General features: G+C 41.8%; 1 protein-coding gene across 1 annotated transcript in view; it reads left to right on the plus strand.

The window, feature by feature from the left end:
- Positions 1 to 20,332, plus strand: part of CA10 (carbonic anhydrase 10) — a 360,982-nt gene that overhangs the window by 265,864 nt on the left and 74,786 nt on the right. Inside the window, exon 4 of the mRNA XM_019542455.1 lies at positions 12,767 to 12,952. Coding sequence (XP_019398000.1) covers positions 12,767 to 12,952 — 186 coding nt within the window. The remainder of the gene's footprint in view (positions 1 to 12,766; positions 12,953 to 20,332) is intronic.

The raw sequence follows: 20,332 nt of genomic DNA on the forward strand, positions 1-20,332 counted from the left end.
AGGGTGCGGGGTGTGCGATGCAGGCGCAGCAGCGCTCGGGGCGGGGGCTATGCCCTGCTGTCACTTGCCCGGCCGGGGTGATAGGGAGAGGATGCGGGCAAGGCTCACTCCGGGTGAAAGGGGGCAAGCGGCAGCAGGGCACAGCCCCCACTTCCAGCGCTGCCACGACCACATCCTGTGCCCCCCCTTCCTTCCCCCCTACCCCAACAGACTTATGAGCTGGAGGCAGCTCTGTCAGCTGCCTGTTTAGTCTATGGCCAGATCTCCAAAGCGGCGCTGAATCTTTTCAGATCTGATTCAGCCTCATCTAATCAGGACAGTGATTCAAATCTCCTAATCGAATCACTGTCCTTCGAATTGGTTAAATCCAAATCCAGAGTGAATACTTGCCACTTTGCAGAGGCCTACTAGGTGCCATCTGAGGATAATATTCATAGATGACATCGACATTAGGGGCTGGAAGGGACCTGGGAGGATCATTGAGTCCAGCCCCCCTGCCAGAGGTAGGAAGTCTGCAGGGATCAAGTGATCCCAGCAAGATAAACATCCAAATGCCTTTTGAATGAGTCCAGAGTAGGTGCTTGCACCACCTCTGGGGGGGAGCCTGTTCCAGGCCTTGAACACTCGGACTGTAAAGAAGTTTTTCCTTATATTGAGTCTGAATCGCCCTTCTAGAAGTTTGTGGCTGTTAGACCTAGTTATCCCTTGGGGAGCCCTGGTGAACAACTGCTCTCCCAAATCCTGATGCACCCTCTTATATACTTAGAGGCAGCCACCAAGTCTTCCCTGCATGTTCTCTGCACCAGGCTGAAGAGTCCCATGTCCCTCAGCCTCTCCTCCTAAGGCTTGCTCTCTTGGCCTTTGATCATATGGGTGGCTCTCCTCTGGACTCTCTCAAGCTTATCCACATCCTTCCTGAATTGGGGGGCCCAAAACTGGATGCAACTGTGAGCTGTGGCCTCACTAAGGCCAAATTAATGCATTCCATGCATTTCCCAACTTGGGTCTCCTTGTAGCATGCGTTAGGAAACCAAGACAACATCATAAAAGTCTTTCTGAGACCAACTGGATGCCATAAGCACTTTATTAAGAAAACATATGTGCTTGTATAACCATTGCTTTGAAATTAGGAAATGTAATTCTGTTGCACAAAGCTGAGCAGTGTGCATTTCTAGGTTACATTGGAGATATCAGTTGTTGCGATGTTCAGTCACTATCCCTCAGCTGCTACAGGCATATTTACAAAGCTTCAAGCAGTCCAATGTTGTATATGATATATGGCAGACTCATTACAGTACAATCAATTCAAATTGACTAAGAAGAGAACAATATATCTTGGACTAAAATCTAGCTGAAACATTACAAGTGAAGATGTGATAAATTAGAATACAGGGAATTAAGGACCTGGAAAATCTGGGTTCAGATCTCTACTCTGTGACCGGCTGCATGTGCGACATGGGGAACTGAAGCACAGAAAAGCAATGCGACCAATCCATAATAAAGACAAACATGTTAAAACCGCTGAGAAATGTGGTTACTTCACTAAGGAGACCCTATACATATCTTAGATGCATGCCTGAAAATACAGAAACGCAGAACTGTGAGATCTAGTAGGGTGCTGCAGAAGTCAGTCTTAGGAAGGAATTGATTTAACCTGCCTCATAATTAGTATTTATTCACAGAATGGTTCAGACAGGGATGATTCCGTATGGAGAAAGAGGTTGGGCTAGATTTGTTGCGTCTTCACGTGTGATAAACGGGACAAAGACATACATATCAACAAAGGCAAAGAAATACTACAGCAAACCTAAAAGAAACATAACAAAACACAGCAAAAACAATGTGGCTCACAAATTCGAGGTAAAAATCTAGAGAGTATTTGGTAGGGAGCTACTTGGAAAGCAGTAGGTCTATACCAGTGATAATGAAGAGTAAATTAAGCATAAGTTTATATGATGATATTGGTGCCAGAACCAGTCATATACTGGCAGAGGGTCTCATACATAAAGCCCACATACACATGGGATGCACGGTCCCTATCTTAGCCCTGATTCACAAACTGTACACGTAAGTGCTTTGTTACATCGAGGCCATACCAGAAAGTTATTGGCCAGTTCAAAGATTAAAAAGATTACAAATACTTCACAGCATGAGTAAATCAATGGCTAAGGGCAATTCAGAAGTATGGACTTTGTGAATGCCGCAGAAGAAAGGGGTTGAGTTAGGATGGCCTGAGGCGCAGTAGGATGTAGTGCAGTACAAGGCAATTTAATCTAAATATCAGGAAGAAAATGAACAACTAGGTAATGTATTTACTTACTTGAGAAACGGGATTGAGGGATTTTTTTTTAATGCATTCAGACCCCTTTGAGACCTAAGGTGCTAGAAAAACAGAATTTAATATTCGTATTTTAACATTCAAATGACAGCTTTAGATTATTCTCTGTCACTTCACACAGCATGCAACAACAGTCCAGTCAGGTGCAAAACTGGGTCCTGCAACAGGTCACGTTCCTTCCGACTGACTTTTAGTGAAGTCAAAGGGAGTTGAGTGCACTTAGCATCTTACAGATGGTGTTCAGCACCTTGCAAAAACAGGTGCCAAGTGTACAGTATGGCAGGGATAGAGAAATAATTTAAAGTGAGCCATGTGCAATGGCGCTTTGGAAGAATTGCGTGCTATGTAGCTGAAGATGCCTGGAATGCTGTGAAAGAATCGAGCTGGTACGACATATGGTGTTTTCTGTGCTTGAAAAATACCCAACTAAAAGATGTGCTGATCTAGTTTTGCAGCTTATTGCAACAGAGAGGTGTTCAGTTCATTCCTTTACCCTTCTATGTTAGCACGTACAAGAAGGGGGAAAAAAGTTGCATAGAAAATTCAACATGGACTTCCCAAGGCATTATCCCCTTGCAACAGCTGGACAGAGGTTTATGAGGTATGGCCACTTAATGGCTTTCCATGCATCTTCTAGGACCCCCTGGTAGAGTAGAAAATAGATTAAATATTAAGGTCACTTATGAGCTACACAGTAGCCAGTCAGCTACCTGCTGTTACTGCATCCATCCCTCATTGTGCTGACACAGTGGGACAGAAATTTCAGTTAATGATTTTCTAAGTAGAAGTAACTGGGGGAAAAACTTTTCATTCCCCGAATCAGAAGTCCTGTTTTCCTCCAGCTTTGAAATGTATGAGACAAAGAGGAAGAGAGAGCAATAGATAGGATCTTGGAAAATGACAGGAGGTAAACTTGAAACACTAGCACACCTCCAAAACACACTTCAATTTGTGGTAGGTGGCTTCCATGTGTAGCAGTTGGATTTCTCTGGGCTGTTTCTATTTTCAGTCTTTAAAGGAAAACCCATCTGATATCAAAAATAAGATCCAGAGACATTAAAAGGGACAGGCATCCTTGTATTCAGTACTATTCCACTGCCAGGCATTGATAGTAGTTAAGAAATGTTACTGGACCTGATCTTGAGGCCACCGTCCGCCTAAATAAGTACAGGATTTTGCTGGAAGCACAATTCTCTTCTCCTGTAAACTTAACTGTAAAGCAGAGTATGTCCATTGGACCTTGAAGAGGGGCCAGAGAGGTTTACCAGCAATGCAGAGGTGAGGAGAACCCTCTTGCTACTCCTCTTCCACTTGTCTTTTCTTCTCTCTTGCACTCTTTATTTCAAGTTGTGAAAAAGGATGTCTTAGAACTGGCAATTTTTCTCTACCTTTTTCCTTGCTAAGCTTCTTGAAAACTCCCTGGTCTTTCAGCAGCTGAAGTCTGACGAGAGAGACTATGTAGAGAACTTTCTGAAAAAGTTGAGCTTGGGAGTGGGCAGAGAAGAGAAGAATAGCCAAAGGTGGTTTTAGTGCCCCAGAGAATAAAGGAGAAATATATTTACAACTACCAGGCTCCAGACTCACTGGAAAGACATTACAGCATTATAAAAAAAATAGAAATCTATCTTATAGCTCCTGTTTTTTTCCTCTATTGGCTATAAAGATCTGTCATTTTTTTTGCTGCAGCTGTGGATGCAACTGTCTTCATTTACCTCTTCTGCATTTCTGTTGACTTCTGTTATGTAACAAACTTGTAACTAAAAGTCAAATTTGGACCTTGCGTGACAGCAACTTGGATATAGCTGCTGTGTATATAAGTGTATATATTAAAAACAAATGAAGTATAAAATATATTGGTAGCATTTGCTAGTACCACTGTGTTGCATCAAGATACAGAGGTATTAATGCCACTGGGGAATTATATACAAAAAGCTCAGTGAAGCAAGTATAAAATCAAATGAGATTAAATAGAAAATTACATTGGGAAATGTTAATAATTTAATTAAAGCCCATCAAAGCTGGGATATTGCACAATTAAGGTAAACCCCCCTCACCATGCTCCATTGTGCCCAGGGATTTTATCACATGTAAAGCTACACCTATGTGGAAATGTTTGCCATATCAAGCAAAAAATTGAGTCAGTTGAGAATCTTCAACTTCAAAAATAGTAGATTTAGATTTATTTATTTTTTTGCTGGGCTCTTAATAAAGAGTTTTCTTTATCTATTGCAGACTTATTCACAGAGCATAAGATGCAAGTATTAATTATATTAAGGAATCTTCTTTTCTAAACTAATTTACTAAGGATTCATTGTTATACAATTTTCAAATCAAGTTAAACGGCACACAACATAATAAGCTTTCTCTACAAAATGCCATGAAATAACATGAAGACCATAACTGTAACAAATGTTCGCTATCCAAACGATAGAATAGCGTAAAAAACTAAATCCCACACATATTCACGATAATTTCTGTAAGAACTCGCTGATTTGAGCTTTGTTCAGATTTTGTAGGGCTTTTCCATGACTGGCCCTGTTCTCCGTGCTATTTGTACACACATGGGAACATGTATGAGGAGAAGACAGTATCGCTATGTGAACTTCTAAGATACCTGTATCTTCAGGCATAGATTTCAATAATATTTTAACAAAAGAATGATGCCAGCACCCCCCCACACCTCCAAAAAATAGGATAGACTTAAGATCTTTTGAACTTGGAAAGCAACACAGAAATGTTTCAGATGGAAAAGACCTAGTAGATTGTCTTCCTAATGTTGTCCGTCATGGATCATGGGTGTGCCCTGGGCATCACCATAGTATCTAGCTTCTGATCTAAGCCAACTCTGCCAGTAAAAAAGCGTGGTAATTTCATTTTCAGCTTTCTATTCTTTCACTAAAATGTATCACACATAACTGTATTTGTCAAACACAAAAGACGCATTAGAGCGTTAGTGCAACAGGACCATGCAGACTTTGCCTTACATAAAAATACCTTAGTGTAATGAACTCTGATGAGCATTTCTAATCAGTCTTTTGTTTTAACAGCTGAGTATCACGAGGTTCTGAGTTCCCTCCTTTCCCATTGACCTTCCACTCGCAGCAAATGGAATCGGAGCCTGTTTTGTTTAATCACTGTAAGATTTTGCAGAAAACAGCACAAAACACAACAAATTTCTTCTTTCCTATACTGTTCCTTACGGACACTACAAACCCATTACACCACAAAATGTAGGAATTCAGCTAAAATGAACCCTAAATTTAAAAAAATACACAGCTGATGATAATGATGGCCTTAGTCTAATCCTGTTTCTACAATATAAAATAAATATGAATATTAACACAACCGTAACTTTATGACACTGTAGCTTGCCTACAAACAAAAATGATTGTTTTCAATACACATTTTTAAATTACCTAGAGCATAGATTTACATAAAATTGCATATATTGTGTGTATAGCAAATGGTATGTTGCATGCAGGTAGAGAATTGTTGCATTTCACATAATAAAGAGCAGTGAACAAAAATTCACATATTGGTGTAAATTTAGTTGTCAATTTGCTGATGTTTGAAATTAATTTTATGGTCCATCACACATATTAAGTAATGCTTAATTTATGTTAACCTCAAAAAAATACTATCCATATTGGTTCCTTCAGAGTAACTATGAAAACTATGAAATACTCTCACTGTGTTCCTGTGAAGCAACAGCTAACTGATTGACACAACAGACCTGTCAACTCTTTTTGAGCCATTACATTGCACACAGTGTTGAGAATAAAATTTTTAAAAATCCTCTGTAAAACTTGTGTGCGAGTGCAATGCACATGTCTGGTCAAAATAAGAACTGAGGTATGCTAAAAGTTAAGCCCGCTGAAGTCTTGAATGTGCTAAATCAGGGGTGGCCAACCTGTGTTTACACATGCTACAAGCGGCATAGGCAGCCCCTTGTAGGCCATGACAGACATTGCACTTACAACCCGATAACATGTTACAACCCATAACACGATACACGTGCATGGGGTTATATCAAGTTTAGGGGCCCAGCCATCGCATGATAACTAAAGCTCAATGGACATAGTTTAGCTGAACCAGGTGTAGTTGAACCAGGTTCTGCGACCGGTTTTGTAACGTCTCTCACGTTAGGTTCTGTCTGCATTGAGTTATGTAGTTTGTGCACCAGGTGTAGCTCCAGAGCCTGTAATTTCTTATCTCCATGTTTCCTTGTTGTGGAATGAATGCCAGTGAAGTTAAATAGATAAAACAGGGTCTGCTGGTTTTGCTGGAACTGCAAAGTACTCAATTATCACCAAGGTATCTGCCAATGTGAAAATTCAAATAGCCATTTAAGCTAGTAGGTTTCAGCAGTGGGATCCTAGACAGCCCTAAAACTATTCTCTATGCCCTGGTCTGGAGTGAGCTATGTTGTTTTGTGTTTAAATGCTCCCGGGACAGAGAAATTAGAGGATTATGAAGCATCAGATCTTGCTCATTTGTCACTCCTGAGATGCCTGTGTCTCACGAAATCAGAGTGGTGTAGGCTGTAGCCGTGTCGGTCAAAAGCCGTCTCTCTCCCCTTCCCCACCCCCACCCCTGCCTGTCTCTCACCCACTGATTTCTCAATGTACCTCTTCACTGACTGGCTTTCTTACATGCATACTAGCCTCTGGCTTCTTTACTATTCATTCCATCCAGGAAGAGGATACACCAACTGCAGATGCTTCCTCAGCCTGATGACAGGTTTTAAACTCAAAAGCTTGCTGAGAAGATTTTTTCCAACTATTTTAGCTGGTCTAATAAAAGATATCATGATTTACCCAAAGAACTTTGTCTGCCTCAGGAAGTCAGACTCACTCTTCATTCACATGCTTCCAAATACACAAACATACAATAAATGCATACATTTGCTTTTCCAAGTTGCACACATTTTCACAGACACCAGCAGGAGAGGAAGGAGGAAGAAGGCTGAAATACTAGAAAAAAACAAAGTCACTAAACTTCAATTAAAGAAAAACTCTGACCTATTTGAAAGTATTAATTAAAAGCCTCTCCCATTCCTCAGTTGTTTTTATGCCTGCAGGGACATGTAGCAGTCCCAACCATGAGGTGGGTTCCACTGTGCCAGGTGCTGTACACACACAAAACAAGACGACAGTCTCAAATGAAAAAAAGAACAATATGGTATGCTTCAAGGCCAAGCTTAAGCTGGAGTGTGGCATGTCTTGAAACTGCTAGTTCTTTCCCAGGAATCATGGCATGTTCTGCAAACCCAGATCCTTCAAATAAATATGGTTCTCTTATGCCCTGTTAAATTTACCCTTATGCTAACCTGCAATAATTTTAACCTTATGATAACTAGAAATGCAGGCTGCTATAGCCAAAATAAGAATGCCCACGCAGCCTTTAAGTTTCACAAGCAAATAGAGAGAAACTAGCACAATTAGTGAGTATTCAACTTGGTATTGCTACCATTGTGAAGTCAAGTAGCCCCTTGACCACAAACAGTGGTGAGATGGACATCTCCTCCCCCCCTCCCCCAACCAAATACATTTTATTCTTTACAGAGAGGGAAGTTTTAATTTACTTTATATACATACACACACAGAGAGAGACATATATATGTACATACCTCTCTCTCTCTCTCTCTCTATAAATATATATACACACACACACATATATTATAAATTGTAGCTAAATTAAAACTAAACTATTAAAGCTAACTATTTAAATCTTAAATATTTAAACTTTTTAATTCATTTATTTATTTAAGGTTAAATATTTAAGCTTTTGGGGCATTTAAATTAAAGCTACGTAATTCAAGCTAAATTAAAATTCAATAGATATATTTTCCGTCTAGAACAGTGCCACCCAGAGCACGAGAATTCAAAGTACATGAATCTACTCTGTCAAAAATATCATCATCCAGTGGTGCTACATAACTTAATACACATGATCAACTCACTCAGGGGGGTTGTCTAGGCTAATTTGTGGCACACCTGCTAGAAAGTATGGCCCCCACTGAGCTAGAAAGACTATGTCAGACATGACAATGGTTGGAGAGGGTGTCATTTGCTGTGCTACTCACCTTCATCACCTGCAGTACACAGAAAGAACTTCTGTCCCAACATGCTGAATGTAGGCTCAGTATAAACACTGCATTTTTGGAGGATGAGAGAGAATGGCAGTAACCAAATTAAATATTTGTATCAAGCAGGGTAAGAAAATGGATTCTGAATATTTTGCAGTTGCAAAAAGAAACTGAATGTTCAACATAGTGTGAGTTTCCAAAATAGTGAGCAAAGTGACTTTAAACCTTTTTTTCCTTACATGGTTTCAATGGCACTTGCTACTTACGATTAGCGATTTTGTGTCATTCATATGCAGCACAGTGTAATTGGATAAAACTAACTTGTTTCCATCAATTAAACTAAACTTGATATTTAATTATTGCACATGTAAAGTCAAGGCAGAAAACTAAAGAGCATATACAAAATATTCTGATAAAGTTTTCCCTGAATTAAATAGGGATAATCATGTTTTCTGCTTTGCATAAGAAATATTTTTTCCTCACTTGGATTAAATAAAATAAAAAGCCCCAGTAAGACATCTGTATCAAAATCAAAAACTATTTACAGCAAAAGCTGTGTTAACTGGCACTTTATTAGCCAGAAAACTCTATTAACCGGCATCCAAGGGACGCGGCAAAAGTGAAACCGGAAGTACAAGTTCCGGGTTTCACCACCACTGCAAGCAGTCAGCCTCTGCCCAGGGCAAAGCAGCCTGCACAGGCACACTGACGCTGGGGAGAGCACCAGACGGTGCACATTTGATTAACCGGAATATTTGATTAACCAGCATCCCCCATTCCTATACAGAGCTTTTACTGTAGTATCATCCATTAGTTCTACTGCACTGTATGTGTAGCACAGTGGGCCAGCTTTAGAGGTAGGCAGAATAGGTACCCTCCCCCAGGGAGATATTAGGAGTGACAAATATGCAATATTTACTATTCGCCAGGATAAATTGTTTTCTGGTAAAGCTGGCAAAGGTGTGACACAGCAGAAGACACTTTCTTTGTGGATAAGTCAATTTTCCTTGATCATCTGGAAGCTCCTCGTCTACACTGGGCACGTCTATGAGACACTAACTGTGCAGTAACCTAATAACAGTGTGCAGTAGTTTGTCACAGCATGGACAGTGCTAATGTGTTACTGCACAATATTATTAGGCTACTGTGCAGTGGCGTCACTAAAAAGGCATCCGCTAGTGCTACTGCACAGTAACTCTGGTTACCACACATTTATTTAGTGCTTGGTTCTACAAGTACTAAATCAAATGTGCAATAACCACTGCGCATTAATGAATGTGTTGAGGAATGTGTTGATGCGTGCACAGGCACCCAAACATATGTTAATCAGCTAGTGATCTTCAGTGACAGTGTAAATCATCGTGTCTGAAAATGATGATCTTCTACAAAAATGAAAACATCTTTCTGGAGATTTTTTTTTAAAAAAGGAAAAGGAGAAGCCAATTGTGAAGTCAAGTCAGGACTTTTAAGAGTTCACAAATCAGTTGTTTCCTTTCAAACTGATACATCAGAATTGAGTCGTGAATGTTCGTCCAACCAAAATACCAGTATTTCTCAAGCGGGTAGATCGGAAAGAAAAGAACAAGAAAACGTTCTCCCCAGTGAGGCAGTTCCATCTGCGGATGTGAATATGCCTTGGAGTAAAACTACCTTAATGCAACTGCCGAGTTATTGAAGGAGTGCACAGAAATTTTCTGAGGACAGTCTGACCGTTGACAGATCCTGCCAAGCGATCAGCAATCAATGAAAGACTTGTCATTTTCTATGCAATGCTGGGTCAGTACAAATGAACTCTAGGGATATTCATTCCACAGGTGAAAACTTTTAAAATCTGTAGAGTTCCTTGGGAAATGTGACTTTGAAATGAAGGAAAAATCTTCAGTGAATTACCTCAAGGGAAATTCATGAAACTTTCATCTATCAAAAAAATATTCAAACTAAAACTGTTCTAATTTTGGGGAACATGAGTAAGTAGGGTATTATGTCTGCCTTGAAAGCTGCCAGGTATTTTTCTGTTATACTCAACCGCCCCAAAAACACGAGTAAGCAAGAGCACGTGACAGTAATTGCTGATTGTTAGATTTGTTTCTGTAGAAGCAACAACTGAAGCATGAAAGCAGCATTAAAAAGCAAAGATTTTTTCATTGGATGACAGGTTCTACCAAAATGGTAGGACTCACCTGAACATATAAAAGAAATGAGAGTCTCACTCAGTAGTTTGAGAGGCCAAGGCTACGACAGTGGGACAAATATGGAAGTCAAACACAGCAGAGTTCAGAAGAGAATATGGGAACTTAAAAAGAGAGCACTTTGTGGGGTGGGGTTCAGTCCTATACAATACACGTTCTTTGAAAGAATGATATTTTTCAGCATGGTTCAAGGTGGCATTTTTGTGGCCTCACTGCAGCGCTAGGATGCGATAAACCACAATATTTATCATTAGACTTATATGCCACACTTCCCAAGAAAGGCTCGGGGAATCTTGGATGTCATCCTCTTCCCAAAACTCTTCTGTAAAAGACGATGGGAAAGTTGAATTAATGTGATTTATGTATTTCAGAGGTCTTTGGGGCTTTTTTATTCCTGTTATCAGTGGCTGAAGCCTTGTGAGAATCATAGGTACCAAAATTCAAATAAATATCAAAGTGCTGGCCAGGAAGCTGAAGCCTGGAACATGTGCAAAGCCTATGTTAGAGTTTCTGTGCAAAAAAAAATGGTTGGCCACGTTTTCCAAACCTATTAATTGTACTCAGGATTCTGTTAATCTTTCCCATATATGTCACAATCAGAGAGCACAGCTTTTTGAAACCTAAAGCTTATAAAGACATAATTGCATTCTGCAATGGCTCAGTTGCGGCTGATGAGTCTTGCTTTAATTTCAGTAGAGAGCCAAGCAGCTGAGAATATCAATATAAAAGATGGCAGTCGCAAAACCATGTGTATTCAAACAAGAAAAGTGAAATTCTCTCAAGGTGCTAGCTGCCAGTCCCAAGTGTGTGATAAAAAGGCTTTGAAAAATGGGTCATGTGCTTGGTTTTCAAGTTTTTCACTTTTGTTTCATTCTTGCATTATCAACAGTAAGCAAGAGTGATTAATCTAATCCTCTTGGTTTTATGGAGGAGTTTGAAAGTTAACAGCGGAGGGCAGCAAAAAAGTACTCCTGCCTACTTAGAAAATAAGCCAAAGCAGCACAGACTGGGCAACAAAACAGATCATTTAAGCACAGTAATTAGCATTATAAATAAAATGTGTACCAGTGTTGATTATTACAGTACCAGTATACTATAGGATATAATACATAATTGTCAAGCCCTTAATTTTAAATTAAAGTGCAACAAAGCATACCATTGCTAGACTTCCTTCCGATTAAAATAAATTAATCTTGTTCAAATGTACCATTTGTATCCATGCCAAATAAACAACCGTTCCATTTCGCACACAAACGGATATATTTTTCCTTGTAGTAGTATAAATCCAAATAAATTCTTACATTATTTTTCATACTTAATAATTTTACAGTCATTTTATCCGTATTTAATATGAAAGGTTTCAGCATTATATTTCTTTTTTCCCCTATTGTACCCCAGCTGGTTATTTATGTACATTATAAAACAAGTATTGACCTTACATTATTTTTCAAATGAGGATAACTTCCAGGATTTAAAACAAACACAAAATAATAATTCTTAGAGCACACTGCAACTTCTAGAAGAATGGGAGGATTGGGAATATACGATAAACTAAACAAAACGTGTCTTATTTATCTGGAAGTTAAAACGTAAAACCATGAACCTTGTAACAGAAGACAATGAGAGTTGACTCCAGTGGGAGCAAAAGCCAGCTCCATTTGTATGAATTTTATATTTCTGGTTTTGTAGCACCTCTTTTTTCGGATAAGTTGGTTATAAATTTTTCAGGAAGAAAAAATGAGTTAAGTTTCAGATTTGTTTAAATATGCTTAAATTATTTATACATCCATTGAACCATTCCCATTTTGCAGTGTAGAAACTCTGTAATGAAGTCATTATTCAGGTCTTGCATAAAGAATGTTTTATATGCATACTTATTTGGAAGAAGCACAATCACATTCATTGTATTAGCCACATGCCCCTGGCTAAACTATGTACATATGGATTTAGCAAAATATTTGAATATATAGTATAACATTTAAAAGCAGCACTGGAAGTATACCATCAGGTTGTATATTTTGTCTCCCGCTTTTAAAGATGTATTACTAAATCAATCTGAAGGTGCTTAAAAAGCAAAAGCTCTGTCTGTCACTTTATTTTCTGACTCACTCCTGGGTCTGGAAAAATGTCTTTATTTGTTCTTTTGTTTAGGTCAGTGGGACAATGTATAACACAGGGAGACACGTTTCTCTACGATTAGACAAAGAGCACTTGGTCAATATTTCTGGAGGGCCCATGACGTACAGTCACCGCTTGGAAGAGATCCGGTTACACTTTGGAAGTGAAGACAGCCAGGGATCAGAGCACCTACTTAACGGACAAGCTTTCTCTGGCGAGGTATGTGACAGTATTTGGACTTAAAAATGAGCCAGTGTGAAACACCTGTTTTCCACTTCTAAGGGAAAGTGCAAACTAATTGGTCTTCATGAAAAATGACTTTTTCTATCCATTTTGAAAAGGACTGTTTTTACTCTGCATTGCACCATATTTAAGTGCATCATATCACATTACAGAAGCAGGGCAATGTGGCACCTTAACTTGTTCAGACAGGCATGAGCTTTTGCAGGTTACAGCTTACTTTATCAGATGGTATGAAAGCATCTGACATAAAGAGCACAGCAGCATCATAGCAGATAATCTGCGAAATATCCTAGCACCTGATTAAGCCATTAGCCTACAAAAGCTCATGCCTCCTAACAAGTGAATCTAAAGGATGCCACACTACTCTGCCTTCTTCCTGACTTCAGACTAACACGCTAACTACCTCTCACATACCACATTACAGTGAAAGTGCAGTGCATGTAGAGATAGTATTATCAAACTGCATGCTACTCCCCTTTTGAAGCTCCATAGTGCAACATGATATTTGATTTGAAAGTGGAACGAGGGGTAAAATCTCGGCTCTGCTGAACTTCGGTGGGTTTGGCTGTAGACTTCAGAAAGGCTGTCATCATTGGTGCCTAAATCCCAATGAATTTCAGTGCATTTGGGGCACAATTTTCTTGGGCTGGGATTTTCAGAGACACTTTAGTAGAATGTAAAATAGCTGTCAGATGATTCTGAAAGTGAAACACAATATTTTGCATCCATTTAAGTACAAAAGGCATTTTACAGTCACTGGCATAAAGACTGCTATAAACTAGGAATGACTCAGAAACAGAGCTCAGTGCAGAACACAGCTCTAAGATTGTTACCAGCTCCAGCTACGTGGAAAGGATGGGAACGCTGTACGTATCCAGTCGCATGGTTAACCATGACAAGCAGAGCTTCATTAGGTTAGTCCATTCCACCCCTTGTCAACTTAAAGCTGATTTTATATTTCCAAAATTAACTAGAAAGTAATGACAAAGGTGACTATTGTTTTTATAGAAGTTCTACTTGCATAATGCTCTGGTGTGTGATATTTTATCCAGTATACTACTAATATATAATAGTATATTACTGCTGTGATTCTGCAAAGACTTCCTAGCCCAGGGGTGGGCAAAATACGGCCTGTGGGGCCCCTAAAAAATGTGGAAAATTAATATTTCTCAGCCCTTGGTTCCTGTCAAAAATGACAGGACCCAAGGGCAGTAAGACCCAGGGAATGACCTGCAGGCTCCCACAACAGCAGGACCTACAAGGAACCAACACCACAGCTGGAAGCCCCAGGCTGCCCCCTTCTGGCCTGGGACCACATGGCTGCCCCACACTGGAACCACAGGTAAGGGGGAAGGAGTGGGGAAGAGCAAGGTAGGACCCCGGACAGGGAAGGAGCCCATGGAAAAGTGGCCCGGGGAAAAGCTGAGCGTGGGGGGGTGGGAAGCGGCCCCTCACCCACCCAGTGCCTGGTGCCCCACACTGCAGCCACTTACAGCCCACCCGTGGCTGCCTGTGCCTGCTCCAGACAGCCTCGCATGGGCTGCGGGTAGCTGCAGAAGGGAATACTGACCACGGGGCAGGGGAGGGGCCACTTCCCACCCCCAGTGCTCAGCTTTTCCCTGGTCTCCTTCTATGCTCCTTCCTGGCGTGGAGGAAAGCAACCCTTCCCCGCCCCTGTGGCCGGTGCTCCCTGCTGCAGCCACTTGCAGCCCACATGGGGCTGTCTCGAGCGGGCACAGGCAGCCCCAGGCAGGCTATGAGTGACTGCAGCGCAGGGTGCCCGGCATGGGGCAGGTGAAGGGCCACTTTTCCCCCTCCCCCCGCACTCAGCACCACCTTGAAAACCATCCCCACTGCCGGCCTGGGCCCCACGTGGCTCCGGGCCCACCAGTCAGGGCTGTGCGTGGTGACAGCATCTGTGGCCCCCCTGCTTGCTGCGCTTGTTCAGTGTTTGCCACTGTCATCTCTGGGCTGCCCAGCGCGTGAGCTCCAGGTGGGCAGCAGCAACGAACGCTGCCCGGCGCAGCAAGCAGGGGGGCCGCAGCTGCTGCCGCGGTACGCAGCCCCGACAGGCGAGCCCAGAGCTGGTGCAGCGCCCAGGCTGGCAGCAGGGCCAGGTTACAAGGTGGTGCTGAGCGGCCTGAGTGCAGGGAAAGCGGCCCCTCACTCGCCCTGTGGCTAGTGCCCCATGCTGTAGCCGCTTGCGGCCCACGTGGGGCTGCCTGTGCCTGCTCCAGACAGCCCTGCACGGGCTGCGAGCAACTGCAGCAGGGAGCACCAGCCATGGCGTGGGCAAGGGCCAGCTTTTCCCTGCACTCAGCACCAGCTTCTTCCCTGCCGGCTTTCAGTGCTGGCCCTGGGACATGGGACCAATGTCTTGGGACCAAAGACACTGGAACACTGGTCCCAACATGGTGACCAGGGGGCAGGTCACCTATCAAGGGGCGAGGCTGCCCATGCAGCCCTCAACAGCCTGCCAAAACTGGGTAAGTGGCCCTCCACTCAAAATAATTGCCCACCCCGTCCTAGCCTTATGCATGCTAAACTGAAGGCTGACTGAAGAGGGACTGCACAAAGGGTTCAAATTTAACGGCATAGGTGAATCTTTGCAGGATGTGGATCTGCCTTATACATTCTAGAGACACATTAAATAGTTAGGAAAGAAAAATCATAAATAGTGATCCTGCACTGATACATTAGTTCCCATGTTTTAGTGTTGAATAAATATATTACTGAATTTGGTGCATATTTCAAACAAGTTTTCCAAGTTTGCTGACTTTTGCATGGCCCAGACTGAGCTCAAAGGTGGTCAGTCTTGAAGTTGCTTTATTAACAAAAAGGACGTGCAAGTTTGGTCGTACCTTTATCCTCCTTCAACCAGTTTCTGGTCTTTGAACTATGCAGCATACAACTGGCACTTCAGAAATCCTCAATAAATAATTAAAATAATGATTAAGAACTGCATCTCACTGTGGGTATATTTTAGAATTATCTTCAAAAGGTATCTCAAGTATCCTGTTGTCATTCTTTTAGAAAACCAAAAGAAAATGTTTCCAATAAAAAAGCACTTATTTATTTTGTTGAAGATGAATTATTATCACATTACCATCGGCACCATCTATCACAGGCTCTGCTGCTGAGTCAATTTATGTATGGCATTTTCTTTGGCATCGTGCAACAACAGTTATCTGAAGAGCAGCAGATTAATTGCAGACTTGTCAAATGATGTTATTATAATTGATAGTAATCATTTGCTTTGTTTTATAAAGCAATGTAGATGTATAATACAGTCAGTGGCAGCTTTTTATGAAATTATTCATGTCTCGCAGCTGACTTCTGATTGCCTCATTTAAATTCTGGAAATATATGGACAGGTATATTTAATCCAGTGTTTTACTCTTTTATGAGGTGAACATTAAGTGTGTTTTAATAAATAAGGTCTTTGCTTTTGGAATCATATCTACATAAAAGGAATAATTCAATGCAAAGTAGCTTTCTTGAACAAAGATTTTTTTTAACAAGGAAGGAATATGGACAGAACACGGCTTCTTATTTGATTTGGTATATTAATATTGTTTCAGATTGTCACAGGAGAGGTTGAGGGATTAAGCAAGACATCAACTGTACATTATAAAGAAGGATGAAAACACTGCATCACACTATATAATACAGTGCAGCAAAAAAAACCACCTAAAAGCTCTAGTGAAAAAAAGTTATACAGAATGTAGTAGGAGAGGCCATTTAAATTACAAAGCTTAAGTTTAAATTAAGACTCTCAGATTTTTTGGAAATGTGGATTTTTGTGTACATGAAGGTTGTGAACAGACATAATTTTATAGTGTTTTGAAAGGGGAAGGGTGACTTGCTGGTCAGAACCGTGCAACAGTTGTTCCAACTGTTAGGGCTGTGTGAAACACCATTGTTTCATTTCAATGTCCATTTCACCATTTTGAAGGGACAGTATTTCATTTAATCATTTTGTTTTGTTTCTAAGCACTGTCCTGTTTCGTTTTGTCAAAACTGTTTTGCTCTTTTGACGTGTTTCGACATTTTGCCCATAGGCTATCATGGGGAATCATGAAAATGCCTAAAGTTTTGTCATTTCTTGCCTGATTTGGATGAAAACTGCAGGGATGGTAGCCCCTTCTGAGGCCATGAAGCCTGCCAAGTTTCAAGATGATAGGTGCAAGAAGTTTCTCAGAAACTGTACCTCAAACTTCAAAAAGCAAAACTCATGACATTTGCCAGCAGTGGCAGCCTCCTGTCATCCAGTGCAGATCCGGGGGCCCACACCCTTGGGAAGGCTGCGGGGCTATGCCGGACTCCTCCCAGGGGTACAGGCCCCCAGCTCTGTGCCAGATGACAGGAGGCTGCTGCTGCCACCTGGGACCAGCTCTGGGCACAGCCCACTCCCAGCACCGGCGAAGATTGATGCTGCCGCTGGCACCATGCAACAGTGGCAGTCTCCTGTCACCTGGCCCAGTGGCGGGAGGCAGGGGAGAGCCACAGCTGCCCTCCAAGCAGCTCTGCAGCCCTGTTGAGCTCAGCCTAGCAGCAGGAAGCGAGCAGAGCCAGAGCTGCACTCCAGTTGGCTGCACCAGCCACATAAAGCACATCTTAGCAGCAGGACACAGGCAGAGCCAGGGCTGCACTCCGCCTCCTGCTGCCAAGCTGAGCTCCATCGGGCTGCGGAGCCACTTGGAGCACAGCCCGGTGGTGGGAGATGGGGAGAGCCCGGGCTGCGCTCTGTGGGGCTGCAGAGCTGCTTGGAGTACAGCCCTGGCTCTTCCCTGCGTCCTGCCACCAGGCTGTTTCAAAACTCAAAACCTTTCAAAACGTTTCGAGTGCCCTCATTTCATATCAAAGCTGTTTTGAAGCTTTTTGTTTTGTTTCAATTTTCCTGTTTCGAGCTCAAAACGCATCAAAATAAAACACTCGGCAAAATTTTGCACAGCCCTACCAGCTATTACATTTGTCCGCTCCTGTAGAGCTATGTGGAGCTCAATGCTACACTTTAAACCTGAACAATACCTGCATAAAGGTAAAGTAATTCAGCTTCACTTAAAATCATATAGGAATAGACAGACACAACAGTTAAATTTGAATATCTTATACAGACTGAACAAAGACACTGAACTCATGACAACATACCAGATTTCTGCTCATCTCTCTTCACTCTATGGATGTTGATAAACCCTCTCCCATTTTTACGGATATGGTCTTCCACTAACCAAGCTACTCTTTCTTCTGCAGTTTTCTGTTACCCATTCCTCCTAATGTCTCTCTCCTCTGATTTCATAGCCCTGAAGACTCTTTTTAGCTATAGCTGCACCTGCTTTTTCCCTCAGACCTGAAGGATGCCTTGTGTTTGAAAACTTGTCTAAAACTATCCCAGCCACACAGGTGGTCCAATATAAAATATCCATGAAAACTCTTGCCTCTTACATTATACCAGTACCACTGTTATGTCTGTATGTACCCTAAGCGCAGGTGGTAGAAGAGTAAAATCTTTCTTTCCTTTTTTGATCTCACTTAAGGGAGAACAGACATCACAGTTTACTTTAATTTTCCTGATACCAGCATACCCACCCACACCTTTTCTTCAGGTCTAGCAGAACCTGTTCCTGAAACATCTGAACAGTGCAATCCCCCACCAAGAAGCTGTAGTTGTGTCACTGTCCTGTTCCCTTTCAAATGCACATTCCTTTGCTTCCTAATTATTAACCAAACCAAAATTCGCATCTGCTTTCTTGATTATATTTAAAGGAGCGAAGGATGCTGCTGACAGAGAGAGAAAGTAAATTAGGTGGTATTTGAAAAATGGAGTATTTGCAGAGAGAACCAGCAAATAAGGACTCCCAATGACAAGCAGGTAAAAAAAATCCACATAGAAAACAAAGCGGTGAGGATTAAGTCTGCAAGTACACAGAAGAAATGACCGCTGTACAGGTGTTTTTAGGTTTGAAACATGATCTTACTGAACTAATACATTTGTCACCATTTAAATCCTCATTTGCTAACAGCTGCATGTCCTACTGCAGGAAAAATGTCAGCCACAACTGTCTAGGTAGCAATTACTGTCCATCACTCTAAATGTTACAGATGCATAAATGACAGGAATTGCCACTGAGCTGAACTTACTGATATCTAGAGGTGTTTGGATGTCACAGCGTAGTTTGGCCTCACTCATCTCTTATATAAAATATCCATTACCTATTTGATTCCACATCTGGAATCATTAATTCCTATTTTATATACATGTTGCTCTATACCCAGAGAACACAGGGCCAAAACCGTCCTCCCACATAAAGCTAACAACTCCTCAGTGAAGAGCCTGCTTTCACAGTACAGCTGATGGTGTTCTTGTGACTGTACATCCATTGAAGCAAGCTCTATCTTAACAAATAAGAGATTTCTGAGAAGTTTAGTACAAGGATTGGGTTACTCATACTGCTTAAAATACCTATCAATAATGCTAAGAAAACAATAGACAGTTAATTGTTATCTGACTTTATGGAGTAGCACATGTTTTCAGGCCTGTTATGGCCCCTATATATTATTCAATATTGGTCAGAAGAGAAAGAAAAACACAAGCATAAGCAAAAAAAAGAAGCCTATCAAAATACACACAGGTTTAGGCCCCAGTCATGCAGGCTGGAATGCTTGAGCCCCTGTTAATCCATGCGTTCCAAGTCCTTTTGCACTTTGTCTACAACAGCACAAGTACTTTCACTAGCATCTTTCCCACTCCTGGTAATTAGTACTTTCCTAACATCTTTCCTATGCTTCACACAGCACTGCCAGAAGTGCTTGTATGGACTGGGCACAAGCATGTTTCTCTGCACATGACTTCCTGAGCTGTACTAGTGGTAGAAACAAGTTTGAAAACTTGTAACACAAACACATACCTACTAGGGGTGTGTGAAGCGGGGCCTATTCGATTCGGATTGGGCCCAAATCGGGGACAATGATTCAATTCGTTGATTTGGATCACTGTCCCCGATTCAGTTTGGCCAAATCAGAATCTGAAGATTCGATGCTGATTCAGAGAAGCAGTGATTCAGACATAGACAGCTTTAACTGTTTTTTCTACATGCCTCAAAGTACCAGCACAGGTCGCAAACACTGCGATGCTGGGGCAGATGGAGTGTCCCACAGGAGCACGGGAGAGCACCCACATGCTTGGTGGCGAACCCGGAAATGGACTGGAAGTACTTTCAGTCCACTTCCGGGTCTTCTGGGGAGCACACAGGGGGCCCCCCCACACACCTCCCCAACTCAGTGATCACCCATGGGGGGACTCCAGGGACCCCCCCAGACCCAGGAGGCACCAGTTGCCAAGCCAGGGGAGCATGG

This window comes from Crocodylus porosus, unplaced genomic scaffold (assembly GCF_001723895.1).
Source record: "Crocodylus porosus isolate Cpor-Errol unplaced genomic scaffold, CroPor_comp1, whole genome shotgun sequence".
Lineage (NCBI taxonomy): Eukaryota > Metazoa > Chordata > Crocodylia > Crocodylidae > Crocodylus > Crocodylus porosus.